Raw genomic sequence first — 23,979 nt, 5'->3', positions numbered from 1 at the left:
TCAATTGAAACCAGGCGGGTGGAGGCATCAAAAGAGCTAGGAGTGGACAAGGGGAGTTGACTGGACTCACCTGTGATTAGAGTTAAGCCTCTTGGTGGCAGCAGGTTTTGAGGGGGCAGGTGTATCCGTTTGGGCCTCCTCATCGCCCCCTGTCTCCTGGGAGGACTCGCTGTCAACAGACTCTTCGCGGTCTTCCGTCCTATTCCTGGAGGCCCGGCTAGATAAAGTCTGCTCGGACCTGGAGCTTTTGTCCTCTGGCTTCTCTTTCTCAGAGGTCTCACCAGCATTTCTGTCCCTCCTGGTGTATTTAGAGGTGACTTCCTCTGTGTTTCCGTAACGCTCCGCCAGCTCTCTCCTCCTCTCGGCTTTGTAGCGGGCGATGCGCTCAGCCTTGGTCTCCAAGGCAGAGTTCTGGAGGGTGTCTACGGCATCCATTTTGTTGTGCCTCCTTTTAAGTCCTCTCGCTTTCTCTCAATGTCTGGGGGTTTGAGGAGCCTCCTTCTCTCCACTGGACACCACCAGATCAAGGGAGTCACAAGAGTTGTTCAGACGTTGATGGTTTTGCAATTGGCCTCCCCGCGAAGGATGATGGATCACTTCTTTCAAATCATCTCACTGTTGAAACAATCAAGAGAGACAGCATTTGTAGTGCAACAAGCAAAAAGGCTTTGTGAGACTTCCAAACACTTAAATCACCAGGGCTGGGCCATTAGGATACATGCAGTCTCTGTTGGGTGCAATGGGAACTGGATGTAACAGCCTGGATAAACAAGAGCCCAACCCTGCCTAGCCCAACCCCAGCTAATGAACCCCCGGTGAGAGTGAAGTCAGCCAACTCAGCTCAAAGACAATACAGGCCCCACAGCTGACTGCCGCATTGAGACTCTCACATAACCTCTCAAGGATATTTAATCCACTCACATGGAGGAAAAGGGAGAGAGAGAGTGTGTGTGTGAGAGAGGATCAGAAAAAGAGTGGGAGAATAGCCCTCCAACAGAAATTCTCAATCTACAGTTTCTCAACATTCACTTAAACTGGAGGCAAATATACTTGCTTAATCTGGATTTGAGTGGCATCCAACGCCACAAATCATTCCGTGTTTACTACGGTAAGCACTGCACAGTTTTATAAAATCAGCAAAAGCCACTTGGCTTAAGAGATGTTCCACAATTATGGACGCACATAAACTCACACCAGCTGACAACACCAATAAAAATCCACACAACCATGTGCACCATCTGCATGCCCAAAACACTCTATACACAAAGCACAAAGACACCCCAGGAGCCGGAGAGAGAGTAATGGGTATGTGGAGGTATGTTTATATAAGTGGGGGCAGGTACTGGGGGTTAACGTGACCCTCTTGGATCCCTACAGTAAAGGGCAAGGGTTAATTTACCACATCTGGGTCAGTAATAGAGAGAAGGGAGAGTAGAGAGGCAAGGACTCTACAGGAGAGAAGAAAGAGGTGGAAAGAAAGTGTGGGGGTAGGGTTGTTCAAGAGGGGGTCAGAAGAAAGTAGGTGGGATGAGAGAGAGGAGAGGAGAAAGGGAGAGGGGTTGCAAAAAGGGAGAAGGTAGTGGATGGAAGTGGGAGAAAAGGAGAGGTGGGTGTCAGACTGTAGAATATAGTAATGGGGGGGGGTCGATACAGTTACATATCGGGATATTATTTTTGACGATATACCGTATTGACAAAATCACAATATAATTTTTGCACTAGTTTGCTGTACCCGCACCAAAACAGTATTTTTCCTTCATAGCTTATTCTCCATCTTCTTTTTAAATAGGGAGCCCATTTGTTCTCAGAACTTTTATTTCCATGACTGATCAAAACTTGTTTTCTCATGGCTCTCTCTTGTCCCTCTGCAGCAGACATACTGTATGTTGAGCAATATGTTTGGAACATCAAATCGAAATAAAATTACAGTATCGAATCACAATACATATAGAATTGTGAGTATCGCAATAGGCTACATATCGTATCTTCACCTAAGTATTGTGATAATATCGTACCGTGAGGTCCCTGGCAATTCCCAGCACTAGTAGAATAAATTAGCTCAGCCTTGGGGGGACCATTTCTGTAATGGTGACAGGGGTTAATAAATCTCCCAATATACACTAACCACCTGCAGAACCAAATACTGGACCAAGAAATTTGACTCTCCCCCCTTCCTCTCGAAAATAAGGCTGGGAAATATTACACAGGAAATCGGTGTGTGAGTGTGTATGTGAGCAAGCATGTGTGTGTCTAACTTCACCTTGACCTCACCCTCCTCCACCTATCAAACTGTTGTAACAATGAGGACCACAGTACCTCCACTGGAACAGCTTGAAGACATCAGCCGAAAAACCCATACTGTGCAAATCTACTGGATGAAAACTATTAGCTTACCTTGTGTAGGATTTGCTGCCAGGCCCTAGCTGCGGAGAGGCATTCCCTACAACCAGCCATTCATTGACTTACAGTGCCTTCAGAAAAGTATTCATACCCCTTGACTTATTCCACATTTTGTTGTGTTACTGCCTGGATTCAAAAAGGATTAAGTATATTTTTTTCTCACCCATCTACACAGAATAGCCCATAATGACAAAGTGAAAACATGTTTAGAAATTTTAGCAGATGTATTGAAAACGAAATACAGAAACATCTCATTTACATAAGTATTCACAACTCTTTGCTATGACATTCCCCCCCCCCCCCCCCCCCCCCCCAAAAGAAAATCTTTTTTTTTATTATTAAATTGAGCTCAGATGCATCCATTTTCCTTTGATCATCCTTGAGACGTCACTACAACTTGATTGGAGTCCACCTGTGGCCAATTAAACTGTTTGGACATGATTTAGAAAGAAACACACCTGTCTATACAAGGTCCCACAGTTGACAATGCATGTCAGAGCAGAAACTACTGTATACCATGAAGTCCAAGGAACTGTCCATAGATCTCTGAGATAGAATTGTGATGAGAACCCAAGAACCCAATGACCACTCTGACAGAACTACAAACTCTGAGCATAAGGCAAAATATTCTGAGGTCTGATGAGACAAAAATTGAACTCTTTGGCCTGAATGCAAAGCGCTATGTCTGGAGAAAACCAGGCACAGCTCATCACCCTTCTAATGCCATCCCTACTGTGAAGCATGGTGGTGGCAGCATCATGCTATGGGGATGATTTTCAGCAGCAGGGACTGGAAGACTGGTAAGGATAGAGGGAACAATGAATGGAGCCAAATACAGGAAAATCCTTGATGAGAACCTGCTTCAGAGTGCAAACGACCTTAGACTGGGGGCGAAGATTTACGTTCCAACAGGACAATGACCCCAAGCATACAGCCAAAGCAACGCTGGAATGCCTTCAGAACAAGAATATGAAAGTCCTTGAGTGGCCCAGCCAAAGCAAAGACTTGAATCCCACTGAAAACATGTGGAAAGACTTGCTGTTCACCGCCGCTCCCCATCTAACTTAACAGGGCTTGAGAAAATCTGCAAGGAAGAATGGGAGAAAATTCCCAAATCCAGATGTGCAAAGCTGATACAGACATACACAAGACGACTCAAAGCTGTAATCGCTGCCAAAGGTGCTTCAACAAAGTATTGACTCAGGGGTGTGAATACTTATCTAATTTACATATTTCTGTATTTACATTTTCAACAAGTTTGCAAAACATTCTAAAAACATCTTTTCACTTTATCATTATGGGGTATTGTGTGTAGATGGGTGAGAAAAAAAGAAAATCAGGCTGTAACAGGGAGGGGTATGAATACTTTCTGAAGGCACTGTACCTTAATAAATGCTAAATCAATTTGAAGCAGTGCACCTTCCCCTCCCTGCTCAATTTGGGCTCCCAAGTGGCGCAGTGGTCTAAGGCACTGCATCTCAGTGCTTGAGGCGTCACTACAGACCCCCTGGTTCGATTCCAGGCTGTATCACAACCGGCCTTGATTGGGAGTCCCATAGGGCAGCGCACAATTTGCCCAGCATCGTCCGGGTTTGGCCGGTGTAGGCCGTCATTGTAAATAAGAATTTGTTCTTAACTGACTTCTCTAGTTAAATAAAGGTTAAACATTTCATTCTAGCCCGTGATGATTTAAGGACAACAGGAATCCCTGGGGTTATTTGGCTTTATGAGTTTACAAACTTGCTCCAACTTTTTATGGAATATTTGGAAACAAAATTGGATTTTCTTGATCAGCTCTACTTCAGTGGTCACCAACCAGTCAATCTTCAAGGCATCACCTAGACGATCACCAAACATTTCTGTAGGAAAGCCAACGATAAAGGCTTGCGCTCCCTTTTTTTATTGGTGTTGCGTTGTTGGCAGTAGGTGCACTTGATTCAGAAGCCCTGTGCAATGGGTAGGCAAAGTGTTCCCATTTTGAACCATTTCATTTGTATGAAAATACAAACTCTGTCTACCCGGGCCGACTGGGAGATCTCTGGCTTAATAGAGTACTTACTGCGCTGGCCAATCCGATAGCTCCAATCACCGTGCCTATAGCTTCCACGACCATGGCCACAGTAAAGTTTGGTACTAGCCTACGTGAGATTTCATAACTTTTATAAAACCATGACCAGAGAGAGACTGTCAAAGAATACAGCAAAGAGCTGCGGTTTTTATGAGTGAGTTCATGTTTACGTTTTTATTTCAGCACTGTCACTGTTTTTATTCAACACTATTACAAAACATAAAACATGTTTCTCCATACTTCCACTGGCACTGCAGCTGCAATTAATGAGTAGCCAAGTGTATTGATAGCCCTGCGTTTGTATTACTATTATTAGCAGCTCGTCATGTCTATTTTAATATCGAGGAATATTTCACTTTCTCTGGTCGTAGGAACAACATGAATTTGTGCATGAGGTAGATGTGGATGCGGTGCGACTCGAATTCAAAGTTCACAGTTGTCTTGAAAGCACCATGAACATCAGATGCAGGTCCCATCAGTCCAGTAAAATAAAGTATTATTTCAATTTATGCTCAGCTGTGCCTGCCTACTACACCAATTTATTTATTTTGTTATCAAAGCTAGAGTTTTGAAATATAATATTGCCTGAGAATAATAATATTGGCAGGCCAAGCCAGACATATAGCCAATATGCTGTGATAATGTATTAGGCCTACTGCACAAACCTCATTCCTAGAAAACTGTTTTTATTAGGTCAATGTTCCATTTTTTAAGTCAATGATTAATTTTTTTTTATCGGAGTGGTAGATCTCCGCTTGCTTTATTGACTGCGAAAGTGATCTTGGCTCAGAAAAGGTTGGTAACCACTGCTCTTCTTGGTGCTGGGCTAGTTAGAGAAGCTCTGTATTATGGTGTTTCCTTTAAGTTCAGCTTTGTTTGAGCACCAGATAAAATCAGGAGTTGCTTAGACCAAAGTTAGCCTGCTAATTCATCTTGCTTCATACCTCACTACCCCGGGGTTCTCCATGACCTGAGCTGAGCAGATAGTCTCTGGGACATCGAGAACTCATGCTGTCATTAATTTATAACTTGTCCAATGTCAATCCCAAATATAGGCTTATAAATCTCTTAATGAAGGCAACATTTCCCTTGAGGTTTCCATGTTGATTTCGGGCCTCTGAATACCCTGACGTAATTCACAAAGTCATCCCAGAGTCCACTCTGTATTCCTCTCTCACTACCTATAAAAGGAGTTCTGAATAACACACTAAAGCTTGATCATGCAGATCGAAAACAAAGAGCCTGCTTTGTTTGGAAGCCGGCTTTGTTATTTCAACGGAACAAGGAGAAGAAAACCAAAGTCGTGAGTCATACTGGAGATATTATCACCACTATCAGGGAACAGTGAAATCACCCAAAGACATGTAAAAAAAATATTTACCCTGTACCTTATGGAAAAATAGAAAATAAGTTGCACCATGGCTGGAGAGCATGTGGGAACATGCAAAGATAAAAGGCACAGAGAGGATCTCTCAATAAGCCAGTGTCTGAGAGACACTAGTAAATGTCCCAGTAAAATAACAGATTTTAGGATGTTTAAAGAAGAAAAACTTTGACGATAGAACAGACCTCATCTATTTCCATGAGCGTCAGTGGCCTGACAGAAGTAATGGCTGCGCTAACCACATATCTTTGTTTTGTGGTTTTGTTGAGTGACAACAGTCAATGTGTCTGAAGAGATAAAAACCCAAAACATGGCATTTCTATGTATTGCAAAGGAAGATAGTATTCCTATTTATTTTTATTCTAAACAATACCAGTCAATCACGCCATCATTTAGGCTAGTACATATGCGTAAATATGGCTCTCCCATGCCATGTAAACAAAGTCCACATCCAGTGTTTCCGACAGCATGAGTGAACTCTGACCTGTCCTTTCCCAAGGGGAGAGGTTATGGGCCATGAGAGGAACCTCTGTCTCAACAATGGCCAAGTATGTCACTTCCTGACTGTGCATCATATCCTCTTTCATAAAAACACAATTAAATGGCAGCATTGTATTCATCATAAGCTAGGCAACTGTCCAAAAACCCTCGTTCTTGGAGATGTCGGGTGAAGAGGGGGCACTGGTTTTAAGAGGGTTCAAAGGGAAGATTTCCCCTCACATTGAAACTGGAGTCCATGATCATGTCGTACTTTCCTCTTGTATTCCCAGAGTCCTATGTTTTCTTTTTTTCTTTCCCGAATTACAGACCACTAGCATGCAGCCTTGCCTCGCCTTTCACTCGCAAATCTCACCAGGTACACGAGTCCACTTATGGAGCCCGTATGCCACATGGGGGTAGAGACTACTACAGCCCAATGGGTTAAAGATCCTTAACTCTGAGGGAAGAGACTTTCCCCATGATCTTTTATGATGACATCCCATTCTAACGTTTATCTATGGTCACCTTATCTTTTTGACCTGTAACAAATCCACCAGGTCAAATGACTCGCATAGGGATACAATGTTGAGTTGAGAACTCAATAGCCTGTGCTCTAAATAGGCTTTAAATCACATCCATTGAAAATACAGTTCTGATACTTGAACTTACATGATGTTGCTGTCAATGCACCCTTCCCTGGTTTGAAAGTTAACAAAGCAGATACAGAGTTCACTGTGTACATCAATAGGTGCAGGTGATAGTGGGCCTGTCATGATGAGTAATAGCTGCAGTGGCCAATGTTGACATGAGCATGTGTGGGTGTGTCCGAGGGGGTGGGGGCAAATATCAGGCTACTTTAGTGACTGGTCTTCGAGGTTAAGGACCATAGCAGTGTGTAAGACCAGTGTTTCCCTTAGGATTTATTTTAGCAACGGTGACAAAGTTAAAGGGGGGAGGGGTGGCCAATGGCGTGGTTTTAGAGGCTCTTCTCTTGGCTGCAGAGACAACATTTTGTTGTTTTAAAGCTAGTTTCCTGCAACTCTACATATTTTGCCATTGGGCAGAGAGAATTTTCTGTTTTCAAGCAAATTTCCTGCAATTATACACATTTTGCCATGGCTTATGCTTTGTTCTTATGCTATCTGAATGACTCAAACATTCTAACAAAATAAAATAAAATGGGGGCCTCATGCCATTGTCACGCCCTGACATTGAGATCTCTAGTTGGGTTGGTCAGGGTATGAAATCTAATTTATATATTTCTATGTTGGCCGGGTGTGGTTCCCAATCAGAGGCAGCTGTCGGTCGTTGTCTCTGATTGGGGATCATACTTAGGCAGCCATGTTGCCTACCTTAGTTGTGGGATCTTGTTTCTGTTTGGCTTGTTTGATGTTTAGCCTCTTGAACTTCACGTTCTGTTGGATTTTGTTATTTTGTCGGTGTTTATTAAAATAAACGACTATGTACGCATACCACACTGCACCTTGGTCCGATCCTTTACACAACGAACGTGACAGAAGATCCCACCACCAACGGACCAAGCAGCGTGGCCAGGAGGAGCAGACATGCTGGACACAGGTGGGGAAAACATTCTGGACATGGGAGGAGATATTAGCCAGTAAGCGACCCTGGGCGAAGGAAGAAGCCCAGGCAGGAGAGAAAAAACGGCGACTCAAAAGGTCCCGATCACGAAGGAAGCCCGAGAGGCACCCCCAAGAAAAAAAAATTGGGGGGGCACACGGGGTGGTTGGCGGAGCAGCAGGAGACCCTGGAAGGGCTGATGGTGGAGAGGGAGATAGCGATAGAAGAAGCCGCTATGATAGAAGCCCTCCAAGACCTGCAGCTCAGTACTCTGAGAGAGGAGACCACCGCCTTACGGGAGCTGTTAGTTAAGAGGGAGCAGGAGCTCTCCCTTCAGAAGGAGGCACTGCAGGAGGGCCACAGGGAGAAGGAGTCAGTGGATGCACGGAGAGAGGAGCTGGCCAGGCAACAGGAGGAACTGAGAGAGGAGTTAACCCTCCAGCAGCAGAGAGCTCGGTCCTTAGAGCAGAGGCTGGCGGAGCCAGGTTTAGCAGAGCCTACTCCCCGCACCTGCTTTGAGGAGCGTTTGACTGTGCAGGCACCAGGCTATGCGCCGGCTTTACGCACTGTGCCGCCAGTGTGCCTTCACAGACCGGTACGGCCCATACCTGCTCCTCGCACCAAACCAGTGGTGCGTGTCCCCAGCCTGGTAGGGCCTGTGCCCGCTCCTCGCACCAGACCAGTGGCGCGTGTCCCCAGCCCGGTACGGCCCGTGCCTGCTCCTCGCACCAAACCAGTGGTGCGTGTCCACAGCCCAGTGCATCCTGTGCCAGCGCCCCGCACTGGCACGAAGCCTCCAGTGATGATCCATGGCAAGAAGCCTCCAGTGATGATCCATGGCACGAAGCCTCCAGTGATGATCCATGGCACGAAGCCTCCAGTGATGATTCATGGCACGAAGCCTCCAGTGATGATCCATGGCACGAAGAGTCCAGCTCCGGTCAGCTGCTTCACTCCAGTGCCAGAGCAGTCCGCTCCACCGGTGCCTAGTCCAGCTCCGGTTATCTGCTCCCTACCAGAGCTGGGGAAGTCCACTTCACCGGTGCCCAGTCCGGGTCCGGTTCTACTCTTCCCCCATGCCGGAGCCATCCGCTCCACCGGGGTCTGAGCCAGAGCCAGATGTCAACCCCTCTCCAGGGTCGGGGTCTCCCACACCAGGGTCCAGACAGGACTTGGTGCATCGCGGGAGGACTGCTGGGCCGGGACCAGACGTCAGCCCCTCTCCAGGGTCGAGGGCTCCCACACCAGGGTCCAGACAGGGCTTGGTGCATTGTGGGAGGACTGAGAGGGGGAGCATCGTGCCGGGGTCCAGACCGGACCGGGCGTGCAAAGGGGAGGCAGGATGGGAGAAGAGTTTACTGCCTACGTCACGTCCGAAGCCGGAGCCGCCACCGAGGCTAGATGCCCACCCGGACCCTCCCCTAATGAGTCAGGTTTTTGCGGCCGGAGTCCGCACCTTTGGGGGGGGGTACTGTCACGCCCTGACATTGAGATCTCTAGTTGGGTTGGTCAGGGTGTGAAATCTAATTTATATACTTCTATGTTGGCCGGGTGTGGTTCCCAATCAGAGGCAGCTGTCGGTCGTTGTCTCTGATTGGGGATCATACTTAGGCAGCCATGTTGCCTACCTTAGTTGTGAGATCTTGTTTCTGTTTGGCTTGTTTGATGTTTAGCCTCTTGAACTTCACGTTCTGTTGGATTTTGTCATTTTGTCGGTGTTTATTAAAATAAACGACTATGTACGCATACCATGCTGCACCTTGGTCCGATCCTTTACACAACGAACGTGACAGCCATGACACTTTTGGAATTTCAGATTCTCCCTGACTACCTGGTTTTTATTTTGGTTATTGCTATTTCTCAAAGATGATCTTATAAAAAAATATTTCTCCATTATCTTTTGTACATACCTTACAGTGGGGAAAAAAAGTATTTAGTCAGCCACCAATTGTGCAAGTTCTCCCACTTAAAAAGATGAGAGAGGCCTGTAATTTTCATCATAGGTACACGTCAACTATGACAGACAAAATGAGAAAAACAAATCCAGAAAATCACATTGTAGGATTTTTAATGAATTTATTTGCAAATTATGGTGGAAAATAAGTATTTGGTCAATAACAAAAGTTTCTCAATAATTTGTTATATACCCTTTGTTGGCAATGACACAGGTCAAACGTTTTCTGTAAGTCTTCACAAGGTTTTCACACACTGTTGCTGGTATTTTGGCCCATTCCTCCATCAAGATCTCCTCTAGAGCAGTGATGTTTTGGGGCTGTCGCTGGGCAACACGGACTTTCAACTCCCTCCAACGATTTTCTATGGGGTTGAGATCTGGAGACTGGCTAGGCCACTCCAGGACCTTGAAATGCTTCTTACGAAGCCACTCCTTCGTTGCCCGGGCGGTGTGTTTGGGATCATTGTCATGCTGAAAGACCCAGCCACGTTTCATCTTCAATGCCCTTGCTGATGGAAGGAGGTTTTCACTCAAAATCTCACGATACATGGCCCCATTCATTCTTTCCTCTACACGGATCAGTCGTCCTGGTCCCTTTGCAGAAAAACAGCCCAAAGCATGATGTTTCCACCCCCATGCTTCACAGTAGGTATGGTGTTCTTTGGATGCAACTCAGCATTCTTTGTCCTCCAAACACGACGAGTTGAGTTTTTACCAAAAAGTTATATTTTGGTTTCATTTGACCATATGACATTCTCCCAATCCTCTTCTGGATCATCCAAATGCACTCTAGCAAACTTCAGACGAGCCTGGACATGTACTGGCTTAAGCAGGGGGACACGTCTGGCACTGCAGGATTTGAGTCCATAGCGGCGTAGTGTGTTACTGATGGTAGGCTTTGTTACTTTGGTCCCAGCTCTCTGCAGGTCATTCACTAGGTCCCCCCGTGTGGTTCTGGGATTTTTGCTCACCGTTCTTGTGATCATTTTGACCCCACGGGGTGAGATCTTGCATGGAGCCCCAGATAGAGGGAGATTATCAGTGGTCTTGTATGTCTTCCATTTCCTAATAATTGCTCCCACAGTTGATTTCTTCAAACCAAGCTGCTTACCTATTGCAGATTCAGTCTTCCCAGCCTGGTGCAGGTCTACAATTTTGTTTCTGGTGTCCTTTGACAGCTCTTTGGTCTTGGCCATAGTTGAGTTTGGAGTGTGACTGTTTGAGGTTGTGGACAGGTGTCTTTTATACTGATAACAAGTTCAAACAGGTGCCATTAATACAGGTAACGAATGGAGGACAGAGGAGCCTCTTAAAGAAGAAGTTACAGGTCTGTGAGAGCCAGAAATCTTGCTTGTTTGTAGGTGACCAAATACTTATTTTCCACCAAAATTTGCAAATAAATTCATAAAAAATCCTACAATGTGATTTTCTGGATTTTTTTTTCTCATTTTGTCTGTCATAGTTGACGTGTACCTATGATGAAAATTACAGGCCTCTCTCATCTTTTTAAGTGGGAGAACTTGCACAAATGGTGGCTGACTAAATACTTTTTTTCCCCACTGTATATCTGGTTTTAGTCGTTTAAGTTTACACTGAAAATATTTTACCATAACGAAAATTACTCTCCACTTTTTTTTTTGTGTGGGTGGGGGGGGGGGGGGGGGGGGGGGGGGGGACTATGATTTAGCAGCGGTGGCGATTTAGCAACTATGCTATTCATGATTATCACAGCTGATTTACGGATTACAACAGCTGAGTGTTGCAATAACTTTCTCACCAGCTACTCATGCAACAGCACCATTTCATACAACAAGAAGAACTGTAGAAGGAAGGGGGGGTCACAACACGACATGATCCCATTTCCTAGTCCACCTATTGAACCCCATCTTCATTTGTCACAGCTCACTGGTGTCAGTATCTAAACGTGTGAAGAATGGGCCATCTTTGTGAAAACATACCACACATAGGCCCCTGGAGGGTAGCTGCCCTTATGAACAAGTTCATGTGTTCATTCTTTACAGTCTGGGACAAGGCCCAGGCATAAAAGCTGCCTCGGGGGCCAAACCACTGACCTGTAGTCCATTAGTCTTCAGATTCTTTAGGAACTCGCATGTCCACACAAGAACATGGAGCAGGAATGCGGCCACCACCCTTGGATCAATTTGGGAGCAAGGGGAAAAACTACTTTGGCTGTATGCATTTCTGTATGCATTTTTGACAGTATGCATTTGTGATAGTAACGCTCTTGTAATTAGTTAAAAGGAACGTCAAAACTGGAGTCTCTTTTCAAAAAGGCACAATTATGGTTGTAGACAAGCTCTTGTCAGTTCATCTATCAAATTATTATCAGTTAGTTGCAATACCCCTTTAAATTCTACCACAGAAACCACAGCCACTGCAGGACATCAGTCTCTAAATGATAGGAGTCACAGCACCAATGTAATGAACACTGGCCCTAATTGCTGATTCACTGTAAGTGTCTGGTAACACCTTTTAAACAAGACACTCAATTACCATGTTAGGCTAATGACCAAGTGTAGTTCAAAACACAAACATGCCAATAATGTTGTTGACAATGAATTGTTTTAAAGTGAAGCGATGCACTAACATGCACGTAAACACTTTTGCTTGAAACAGAAGCAAAGCCCTATGCTTTGGAAAGTCTGGAATATCTGGAGCGTGAAAATGCTTTGCAGTTATAAAACTGAGGAAGAGCTCCAAAGCTTAATAGTTATAGCCTAATAGTGTCCAATCAAGTCTAGAGCCATAGTCATTCCATGTCAATTCAGCAAGCCAAGCCATGACACCCAACATCTCAGATTGTTCCCGAAATCATTTCTGTGGTTAGAAACAGATAAGATTGGCATTCCTGAAACATTTTGTTGAAATGTAATTTGATCTAGGAGAGTAAGGCAGTAACAGCGGCATCTGGTACTTTCGGACTAATTTATGGTAAATAATGTATGTGGCTTCAATTACAAATTTCTCTGAACAGGGGAACATAACCATCACCAGATTCACAGGGAATACATTACATAGTATGAAGAAGCAATACTCCAAACCGCATATTCATACTACTTGTCAGACAGAGAACTGATACTGTATACTGGTTGTTGGGGTGGGATTGGCGTAGGGTGTGCGGAGTCTGTGGGTGGTGGCTTTTGACCATGTTATTGGATTACTCATGTCTTACTCATAGGTAGGAAGAAGTTTGGTCCAAATCAAATGTTGGGTACTATATTTATTGAATATTATCTAAATCCTATGAATTAGAATGGTCAAATTGGGTGCAATCAATTAACTTAATCAAATTATATTTCAACAAAATAATGTTTCAGGAATGCTAATTGTAATTGTTACCAACTACAGAAACAATTTCAGAACAATCTGAGATGGTGGGTGTCGAAAATCTCTTTCTTGTGCCTTTTGAGGTGGAATGACCCCATAGAGACATTCAAGCATCAACCTTCCTTCCATTTGCACCCTGGGAAGAGCCAGTTAAACAAATCGCCAGCTCCTGACATTCACATTCTTCCAGAGGGAGGAGGGTGGAAACTTTTGTCCACAGTGAGAAAACCAGGTGCCAGTATGCAACTGCTGAAGACAGCAGTCAAACAGGCAAGGCCAGTAGTCTCCGTTATAAAAGTCTCTCACCCGTGGCAAGTCAGAGGGATTTGCCATCAAGTGCAAGCACCCACAGGGAGGAGAATAAAATGAGTGAGAAAGAGAAATAGGGTATGCCGCTGAGATATTACAGTATCTTATGGAAAATACAGCCTTACCTTTTCCTGTAGGCCACACTATGCCTCTAGTTGAAAATAATGTTTTTAAGATAAATCTGTCAGGATACGACCGGCAGACGCACATCTCCGGACAGCAGCAAAAGTGTGCGAGTTTCCTGTCCTGTGTCTAGCAGTGTGTGATTCCAAACGGGTCATGTGACCAGGCAGCGAGAGGAGATGAAGCTCAGTATGGGTCATCAGCCCGTAATCCAATAACGCTATCTGACATCTACATGTGCTAAGCAGCAGCTTAGGCCAAAACTATTTAACCAACCACAGCCGAAAAACGCCATAGGGGCGGGGCCATGGTGCCATGCATTTCCACTCCATACTGTAATAGACCACATACTGGAAAACCAATGTGTTTCCCATTACAAGGCCATAAAGGCTGCTGCTGATCTTATGGCAGTTTAAGGGCCCAGAGTACCATCATCGGCAAAACGAGGGCTTGATTACAATTGCAGAGACTTTTAACACTAGTATCCACTCCTCAGGCTCCAAGAGGTTATTCTGCTAATAAAGAGCTTTAAAGGGAACGCTGACAGCAGGGGCGGGTTTTGCATGGCAGGCCCCTTTATTGATGTGACTCATCCCTTCCTTGTGCTTTAGTAGGTGGGAATAGGAAGGGGAAGGGAGGGGGGGGGGAGAGAAAGGGTTTGGGGAAGGGGGTGTTGTGGGGGAAGATTTTCTGTTTTGTGGGGCATGAGTCACCAGGGTGCCAAGAGGCCCTTGTCTGGTGGTACCGGGGTGAGGAGGTTGAAAGGGGAGCGCAGGATGGTGTAAAAACAGGGTCTGAGGCGAATCTGTCAAACACAGACAGAGGCACACACACTCCAACACACACTCCTCCCCAGCCAGATCCCTTTAACCCACGCAGTCCCATTGACTGTAACCAGCCACCCACTGTCTGCTGTTGACATAACAACCAAGCCTAGTCATGCCCCTTAACTCCATTTTGCTTTTGTAACTGTAAAGTTATGGACATCTGAACTGACCAGTTCTGTTTTATTTATTGATCCAGTGAAAGCTTGTTGCTATGCTGAAAAAGTGGGTTGCTTCCTTCCATTCCCCAGGAGTGACTTTGAGAGACAATGGCTATTGTTTCAAAAAATACACACTGTGGTAAATGTGGTTTACACACAACACACCCAATGGGAAAGTACTGTTAAATTCTGTTCCTCGATTTGTGCTCTGGTTTCTTAGTGATCCCCTTTGTCCCAGTCTTCAGGCTTTCTGTTTGCCTTAGTCAAACGTGAGGGAAATGAATGGAAAACACACACAAAAAGATGTGTACCTGCATCTGCACAGCAGCACATAGACACGGTGCTGTAGACAAGGGTACAAAGCACCACACAAAAGGTACACAAAGGTGGGCATACCCCTTGATTTATTCCACATTTTGTTGTGTTACAGCCTTCATTCAAAATTGATTAAATCAATTTTTTTACTCACCTATCTACACACAATACCCCATAATGACAAAGTGAAAACATGTTTTTAGATATTTTTGCAAATGTATTGAAAATGAAATACAGAAATCTAATTTACAAAAGTTTTCACACCCGAGTCAATACTTTGTAGAAACACCTTTGGGAGCGATTACAGCTGTGAGTCTTCCTGGGTAAGTCTCTGAGAGCTTTCCACACCTGGATTGTGCAACATTTGCCCATTATTCTTTTCAAAATCCTTCAAGCTCTGTCAAATTGGTTGTTGATCAATGCTAGACTTCCAGGTCTTGCCATAGATTTTCAAGTAAATTTAAGTCAAAACCGTAACTCGGCCACTCAAGAGCACTCACTGTCTTTTTTGTAAGCAACTCCAGTGTAGATTTGGCGTTGTGTTTTAGGTTATTGTCCTGCTGAAAGGTGAATTCATCTCCAAGTGTCTGGTGGAAAGCAGACTGAACCAGGATTTCCACTAGAAATTTGCCTGTGCTTATGGAATTATTTTATTCTGTACAAGCTTCCTGCGTTTCACTCTGTCAATTAAGTTAGTATTTTGGAGTAACTACAATGTTGTTGATCCATCCTCAGTTTTCTCCCATCATAGCCATTAAACTCTGTTTTAAAGTCACCACTGGCCTCATGGTGAAATCCCTGAGCGGTTTCCTTCCTCTCCGGCAACGGAGTTAGGAAGGACGCCTGTATCGTTGTAGTGACTGGGTGTATTGATACACCATCCAAAGTGTAATTAATAACTTCAACATGCTCAAACGGATACTCAATGTCTGTATTTTTATTATTTTGTACCTATCTACCAATAGGTGCCCTACTTTGCGAGGCATTTGAAAACCTCCATGGTGAAAACCTTCCTGGTCTTTGTGGTTGAATCTGTGTTTGAAATTCACTGCTCGACTGAGGGAACTTGCAGATAAGTGTGTGTTTGAGTACAGAGATCAGGTGGTCATTAAAATCATGTTAAACAGTAGCGCAACTTATGTTACTTGTTACGCACATTTTTAATCCTGAATTTATTTACCATAACAAAGGGGTTGAATACTTACTGACAAGACATTTCAACTTTTGATTTTCTATTTGTAAAATTTTCTACAACCATAATTCCACTTTGACATTATGGGGTATTGGGTGTAGGCCAGTGACAAAAAAATAATACTTTCTGAAGGCACTGTATGATCAGACAGAGAGGAAGGGTGGTGTGTTTCTGTGTCCATTATCAGACTGGCAGATCAGGAATGCCCCGTTACCGGCGCTCAAACTCATACCATGCGTGGCGTGCCGAGCTTGACTGCCCTCAAAGGGCTACTGCAGCCAGAGTACACACACAGGAAATCTTTATGAGAGCAATGTAGTATCTTCCTACCACACGTCCGCACCTTTCACCAAATAAACACCCTTTGGCAAACATTTTTGCACTTGTTTGCAATGCACGTTGGTTTGCACTGGGTTACCTTGGCTTGAGTAGCCTTCAATTACTTATTTAAACCCTGGATTGCTGATGCTGTGTACTGGCAAATCACAGGCTTTGAAGCCACCGGTTGGCCATATTGACACTCCCCAGAAGGAGCAGTCCTCCATAGGAATTAATGGAATTCTACAGTATTTCAATTAAATGTTAAGAACAAAATTACATGTATTTAACTACATTTGTTGTAGTGGGGACATTAACATTAGAACTTTCTAAAAATTATACTTTAAGGAAAATGTTTTAATATCTTTTTAAGTTCAGCTCACATAATATAATTTTAAAATATGCATTAAGGTGTCTGTAATAGAATAAACGTGGCAAAAACAAATATAGACATTATTAATAAATGCATTTCCATAGCTTCCAAAATATTTTTACAATGGTGGGGGAGTGCCAAGATGGAGGCGCGGTGGCTTCAAAACAGCGCCCTGTCCGTCATCTACTGTACATATAAATCATTGGTAGCCTTCAACACAAAAATTGCTAAACTTACTGACTCCTTACTCCAGTATGTTTTAAGGGTGTCAATCTATAAAAAAAACATTTGAATGATATACAACACGCTTCTTTGGCTTACAGTGATATTTTTCCTGAGTGAAACTGCTTTGCAGTTTGGGAAAACTGACAGACTAAATTGGAAAGATGGTTACTCTAGGATATCAAATAAGAGATAGAGAGAGATTAGATAACATTAAAAGCTATGGGGAAACCATCAGAATAGCTTACGTCAACGTAACACTGTCTCAGGTTAGATATAGGCAAATGTCACTTATCAGCCACAGTCTGGACTACTGTAGAGGACAAAGACGCAGAGAGAGAAAGAGAGATAGGAAAGAGGAGGTGGATAATGAGAGAGAGAGAAAGAGGGATAGGAAAGAGGAGGGGGATAATGAGAGAGAGAGAGAGGAAAGAAGGGGGATAATGAGAGAGAGAGAGAGAGAGAGAGAGAGAGAGAGAAATACAGCGAGGTGGAATGACTCATCCAGCCTATCCAAGTCATGGGGTCTCGGGGTGTCCACCAGACACCATCTGGACTGCTGAATCGCAGTTAGGGGGTCTTCTGTACAGTCAGAGGGGGATGGGTTAGTAAGTCCTAGATATACAGTACATTTGTTGGACAACTCAACAAAATCAGCTAGCCTACTTTCTACTTGCTAGCCTACTTTGCGGTTGATGGGTTAGGGCCCAGATATACAGTAGAACAAAATTAGCTTTTATGGGAACAGGCCTAACAGTTGATTTACATTAAAATGCAACAAAATCAACCACAGCTCAACTACATGCTAAACAAAATAATTACCAGATGTGGGATTAACAGTTAATTCCCATTGAAAACCGTTGATTCCCATTGAAACGCAACAAAATCAGATAGTTCATATTTAGCAAGTAGGCTATGTGGAAACTGGAAACCTGCGTAGGCTGATACAGGAGTTTCTCTCGTAATGTGATATTTCCTGAATGGAAATAAAGGGTCAATCATTTGCATCGCCACCAGAGCTATGTCCGAGTTTTTTGTGTGAATGTGCCCTCTTATGAAAAGTATATTGATGATGACAATGTTTATGATGATGGCAATGATTGTGATGATGATGATTGGCTGGATGATGACCCAAGTATGAATGAGAGGCCAATTAGATGAAGTGGACATTCTGTCCATTCGACTACAATGTTTCAAGTGTCATGTATGGACTGTAGTACTTCTACAGAAAGCAATCCAGACACCCAAACAAGGCTTTTACAATGACTCAATACGCAGTCAGACCCTTGTACATTAGTCTTAGTGTCACTTGTTGCATGGGAAACGTTGTCCAGATATATACACTTCAAAGTTAGACTGATTGTCAACATATGCTCAATGTCACCGTGTCATCAATTACTGCATTCACACACTTCATATAGAACTAATGCACAGGCTAAATGAGCTCATCTTCTTTTTGTGAGTGTCGACATTGTAAAGCGGCCACTAACTGCTAGCGAGATGTACAAATATGTCTTAGAGGAGATTAGCCTCCTGGCTAACCCAAGCACCCTTCCCCTGGGAGTTCCTATTGCTCATATTGTCACATCCCCTCCAGTCACTGTAAATATTTACAGAGTGAAACTGCCTGCCGAGACGGACATTATGGTTCCCCCAGTTGAGTGCTGAGGAAAAAGGATGGGTTGAACCAAAAGAAGAGGAGACGGGGGAGATTTGTTTTCAGGTGGCAGTTAGACCATTTCTTCTTTTTTTGCAGTCGAACAATATACAATGCATTCCTATGTAATATATCAAGGCATTTAAATTAGGTTTTTGGCTCATTTAACCCCTCACATTCCAGGAAATGATCATTAATGACCAGTTGCAGATGGTTTCTCAAACGTTCTCCAAGTGCCCACTGCCTATTGAATATTGAGCTTGTTTCTGAACCGTCAAGAATTGCAGGCTCAACCAGGGCTATTGATTTCGACTGTAGCGACTGTTCTCGGACTGTACAGTCAAGTACGAGTGCCTTTCGGGAATAAAAATGCTTCTGATCTTCCTGTGGCTATCCACAACCTTAAACGTATTGTATATATTTACAATCTAGTATGCATTTATAACATACATCACCGCACAGGTAAACATTGCATTGCTCTGTGCATTATCGTATTTACAGCTTCTATATCTTTCTCTTTTTTGTCTGCTTCCAGTGTAAAGGCTGGTCAAGAGGCCTGACTTTTGGAGTGAGATAAAGATATTTTCAAAGAGACCACAAACACATTTGAGGGCAAAAATGTAAACATTTGTGTTGAGGTCAACAGAACACGTTCCCATGAAATGAAGATGCTAGTTTATAGGAAGACAAACTAGGCCTATATGAAGACAAAAATGTAAACTTCAAAAGAGAAGATAGACTAAAGTTAATCATGGCTAAAGATTATAGCAAAGCAGCTGCGTATATATATGTGTGTATGTGTTTGTGTATATATGTCTGTACAGTTGAAGTCGGAAGTTTACATACACCTTACCCAAATACCTTTAAAATCCTTTTACAAATGCCCTATCTTAGGTCAGTTAAGATCACCACTTTATTTTAAGAATGTGACATGTCAGAATAATAGTAGAGAGTATGATTTATTTCAGCTTTTATTTCTTCATCACATTCACAGTGGGTCAGAAGTTTACATACACTCAATTTGTATTTGGTAGCATTGCCTTTAAATTGTTTGACTTGGGTCTCAAACGTTTCAGGTAGCCTTCCACAAGCTTCCCACAATAAGTTGGGTGAATTTTGGCCCATTCCTCCTAACAGAGCTGGTGTAACTGAGTTAGGTTTGTAGGCCTCCTTGCTCGCACACGCTTTTTCAGTTAAGCCCACAAATCTTCTATAGGATTGAGGTCAGGGCTTTGTGATGGCCACCCCATTACCTTGACTTTGTTGTCCTTAAGCCATTTTGCCACAACTTTGGAAGTATGCTTGGGGTCATTGTCCATTTGGAAGACCGATTTGCGACCAAGCTTTAACTTCCTGACTGATGTTTCGAGATGTTGCTTCAATATATCCACATAATTTTCCTTCCTCATGATGCCATCTATTTTGTGAAGTGCACCAGTCCCTCCTGCAGCAAAGCATCCCCACAGCATGATGCTGCCAACCCTGTGCGTCACGGTTGGGATGGTGTTCTTCGGCTTGCAAGCCTTCCCCTTTTTCCTCCATACATAACGATGGTAATTATGGCCAAACAGTTCTATTTTTGTTTCATCAGACCAGAGGACATTTGACCAAAAAGTACGATCTTTGTCCCCATGTGCAGTTGGTACCTTCAGGCGTTTGGAAATTGCTCCCAAGGATGAACCAGGCTTGTGGAGGTCTACAATTCTTTTTCTAAGGTCTTGGCTGATTTCTTTTGATTTTCCCATGATGTCAAGCAAAGAGGCACTGAGTTTGAAGGTAGGCCTTGAAATACATCCACAGGTACACCTTCTAAAGCCATGACATCATTTTCTGGAATTTTCCAAGCTGTTTAAAGACACAGTCACTTAGTGTATGTAAACTTCTGACCCACTGGAATTGTGATACAGTGAATTATCAGTAAAATAATCTGTCTGTAAACAATTGTTGGAAAAATTACTTGTGTCATGCACAAAGTAGATGTCCTAACCGACTTGCCAAAATTATAGTTTGTTACCAAGAAATGTGTGGAGTGGTTGAAAAACGAGTTTTAATGACTCCAACCTAAGTGTATGTAAACTTTTGACTTCAACTGTAGCCCTTACCTCAATCCTATGGTAAATTTGTGGGCAGAACTGAAAAAGCATGTGCAAGCAAGGAGGCCTACAAACCTGACTCAGTTACACCAGCTCTGTCAGGAGGAATGGGCCAAAATTCACCCAACTTATTGTGGGAAGCTTGTGGAAGGCTACCCGAAACGTTTGACCCAAGTTAAACAATTTAAAAAGGCAATGCTACAAAATACTATTTGAGTGTATGTAAACTTCTGACCCACTGGGAATGTGATTAATGAAATAAAAGCTGAAATAAATTTCTCTCTACTATTATTCTGACATGTCACATTCTTAAAATAAAGTGGTGATCCTAACTGACCTAAGACAGGGAATTTTTACTAGGATTAAATGTCAGGAATTGTGAAAAACTGAGTTTAAATGTATTTGGCTAAGGTGTATGTTAACTTCCGATTTCAACTGTATATTCTTGCAATACTGGCATTTGGAACGTCACACTAAAAGATACATTCAAATTCATCTAAATAATTAGATATATCGTCCAGACCTAGGAGGCATCTTTTTGTTTGAATGATGGCCCACGTTAACTCTGGCCGACTTCTTTACAATACAATATACTTTGTCCATTAGTTACAGTGAACAATAAAAATGTGTCTTCTGCTCAGTTCTCAATACCACCAAACAGCAGACCTCACACATACAGTTGAGCCGCTGGATAGAGAGCATGTTGTGGGGTTAAGGGCCTTGCTCAAGTGCACAACGATAGGGGAATGTTTGTAGGATGTTTTCCAGCGCCCAGCCAGGGAATCGACCAGGCCACCTTTCGGCCAAAGGTCCAACTCCTTCCACAGGTCCAACTCCTTAGCCACTGGGCTACCTGCTTGACTGGTTCCAGAGAAGATGAAAAAAGGAGCAAAAACAAGTTAACCTTCAGAAATAAGCATGAGTTAATCTGCCAAAATAAAGACAAAATGCTATGCAGACATCATTATTATGATGTATAACAACAACTTACATGCAGTTGTCAGCAGCAGCCGAAAGAGAAATTCTCTGCCTCTGATAGTTCCGGGTTACTGCCACACTGAGCAAAACATAGATAGTGTGTTAAAAATCATGTAATGATTAACTAGGCTATTGAATCACCAATAATTATTATAGATAAATAATTTATACATAACTCCTTTCAGTCAGCAACAGTCTTCTAATGGCTTCATGAAACATAATTGCGGGGACTAGGCTGACTCCACACTAAAATTAAAATAAACAATTCCCTAATTGCCAATGTCAGGCTGGGTCTGTAGCTCTATTTGGCATATCAAACAATAAAAAAATGTTTATTTGAAAGAGTTACCTGACTTGCTTGTAAAGTGGTGAATTAAAGTAGCCTAGCTTTTTCTGTTTAGCTAGCTAAGTTAGCTAGCTTACAAACATGCTAAAATTCTAATGTTTCAACTTCAACTCTAGCCTATAGTTTATCATATGACTTTGTCTTCATATTTTTGAATTAAATAATCAGCTTTGCTTACCTTAATACATTGAAAATAATGTGCTTATTGGTAGGCTACTTGCAAGTTGGTTCAACCACTGTCCTCTTGCTTCGTCATGCTGGAATAGACTGGCTGTTGTTTTTTGTTTGTTTTTTTAAATCGGAACGACAGTTCAATTTTGAATTGACCAAAAGGTTCTACAGTGCATTCGGAAAGTATTCAGACCCCTTGCCTTTTTCCACATTTTGTTACTTTACAGCCTTATTCTAAAATTGATTAAATTGATTTTTTTCCCTCATCAATCTACACACAATACCTCATATTGACAATACAAACAGTTTTTTGTTGTTGTTGTTGTTGCTCATTTACAAAAAATATTTACATAAGTATTCAGACCATTTACTCAGTACTTTTGGCAGCGATTACAGCCTCGAGTCTTCTTGGGTATGACACTACAAGCTTGGCACACCTGTATTTGGGGAGTTTCTCCCTTCTCTGCAGATCCTCTCAAGCTTTGTCAGGTTGGATGGGGAGTGTCGCCGCACAGCTATTTTCAGGTCTCTCCAGAGATGTTTGATCGGGTTCAAGTCCGGGCTCTGGCTGGGCCACTCAAGGACATTCAGGAGATTTGTCCCGAAGCCACTCCTTCATTGTCTTGGCTGTGTGCTTAGGGTCGTTGTCCTGCTGGAAGGTGAACCTTCGCCCCAGTCTGAGGTCCTGAGCGCTCTGGAGCAGGTTTTCATCAAGGATCTCTCTGTATTTTGCTCCGTTCATCTTTCCCTCGATCCTGAAACATTCAGTGGATGTTGAACACATTTCTAGCAACAAATGTGTTCAATTATAGCCATGGTATAAAAGGGATCATCAACTCGTGGCTCTATGCATTCTCTAGAAAATAATGCAACTCCGTGGAAGGTGTGTTCCACGACGCGTACGTCGTTCATTATTTTCCATAGAACGCATAGGCTTTTGTTGATTATCCCTTACATATATATAGAACCTTTTTTAGTAAAGGGTTCTTTAATCTCATCCAAAGAACCAAAAAGGTTCTATATAGAACCCCAAAGAACCCCTTTTTCTAAGTGTAGGCATGGTAATTTCAGGAAACACTCCTTGATGGCTCATTAACAAAAACTACATTACATTCCAGTGTTTCTGATCCCATTTCGACTGCCATGCCTGTCAGGTGGGTACTCTCTAGGGCTGGGCGATAAGGCCAAAATATCATATCACAGTATAAAACTAAATTACAGTATGAAGGTATTTTGTGGGGGGTTTTTTGTATAATAAAAAAGGGTGGCAACACACACATTCTAAGTGATTTCAATGGGTCTTTCTCCATTCTGACAGTTTTATACTCCTCAATTCAAAAAAAAAAAAAAATCTGTATTTTTATCAATTCCTGCATTTCCTGCACTAATTTGAGATAATTTCCACACTGCCACATAGGGCTGCACGATATGGGCAAACAATCTAGGCCTTATTTTTTACCAAATGTTGCAATTGCAATTTGACTTGCGATTTAGAGCTAAACACCATGGAAATAGAATGATTATTCTAATTCTATAGTCAGAATGTAAGTGGCACTTTGAATACAGTGTTGTTTGACATGACAATGAATGAAAATGCCAGGGAGGAGTTATTGTGACAGGGTAGGAACCAAAGTGTTGATAAGTGTTTCCTAGGGGACCCTATAATCTTTGGCTACATAGAA

General features: G+C 43.0%; 1 protein-coding gene across 2 annotated transcripts in view; it reads right to left on the bottom strand.

Moving 5' to 3' along the window:
* svild (supervillin d) overlaps positions 1-23,979 on the bottom strand; it is a 150,090-nt gene that overhangs the window by 119,522 nt on the left and 6,589 nt on the right. Inside the window, exons 2-5 of one of the 2 annotated variants that reach the window (XM_084165649.1) lie at positions 22,305-23,052; positions 21,794-21,859; positions 21,480-21,663; positions 71-615 (exon numbers count right to left, since the gene is read on the bottom strand). In XM_084165649.1, coding sequence (XP_084021775.1) covers positions 71-435 — 365 coding nt within the window. In that variant the 5' untranslated portion in view covers positions 436-615; positions 21,480-21,663; positions 21,794-21,859; positions 22,305-23,052. The remainder of the gene's footprint in view (positions 1-70; positions 616-21,479; positions 21,664-21,793; positions 21,860-22,304; positions 23,053-23,979) is intronic. The other variant, XM_084165650.1, reaches the window with a different exon arrangement.

Source organism: Coregonus lavaretus (assembly GCF_964263955.1).
Source record: "Coregonus lavaretus genome assembly, chromosome: 1".
Lineage (NCBI taxonomy): Eukaryota > Metazoa > Chordata > Actinopteri > Salmoniformes > Salmonidae > Coregonus > Coregonus lavaretus.
The sequence above is the reverse complement of the archived record's forward strand: the minus strand, read 5'-3'. Positions and strand labels throughout refer to the sequence as shown.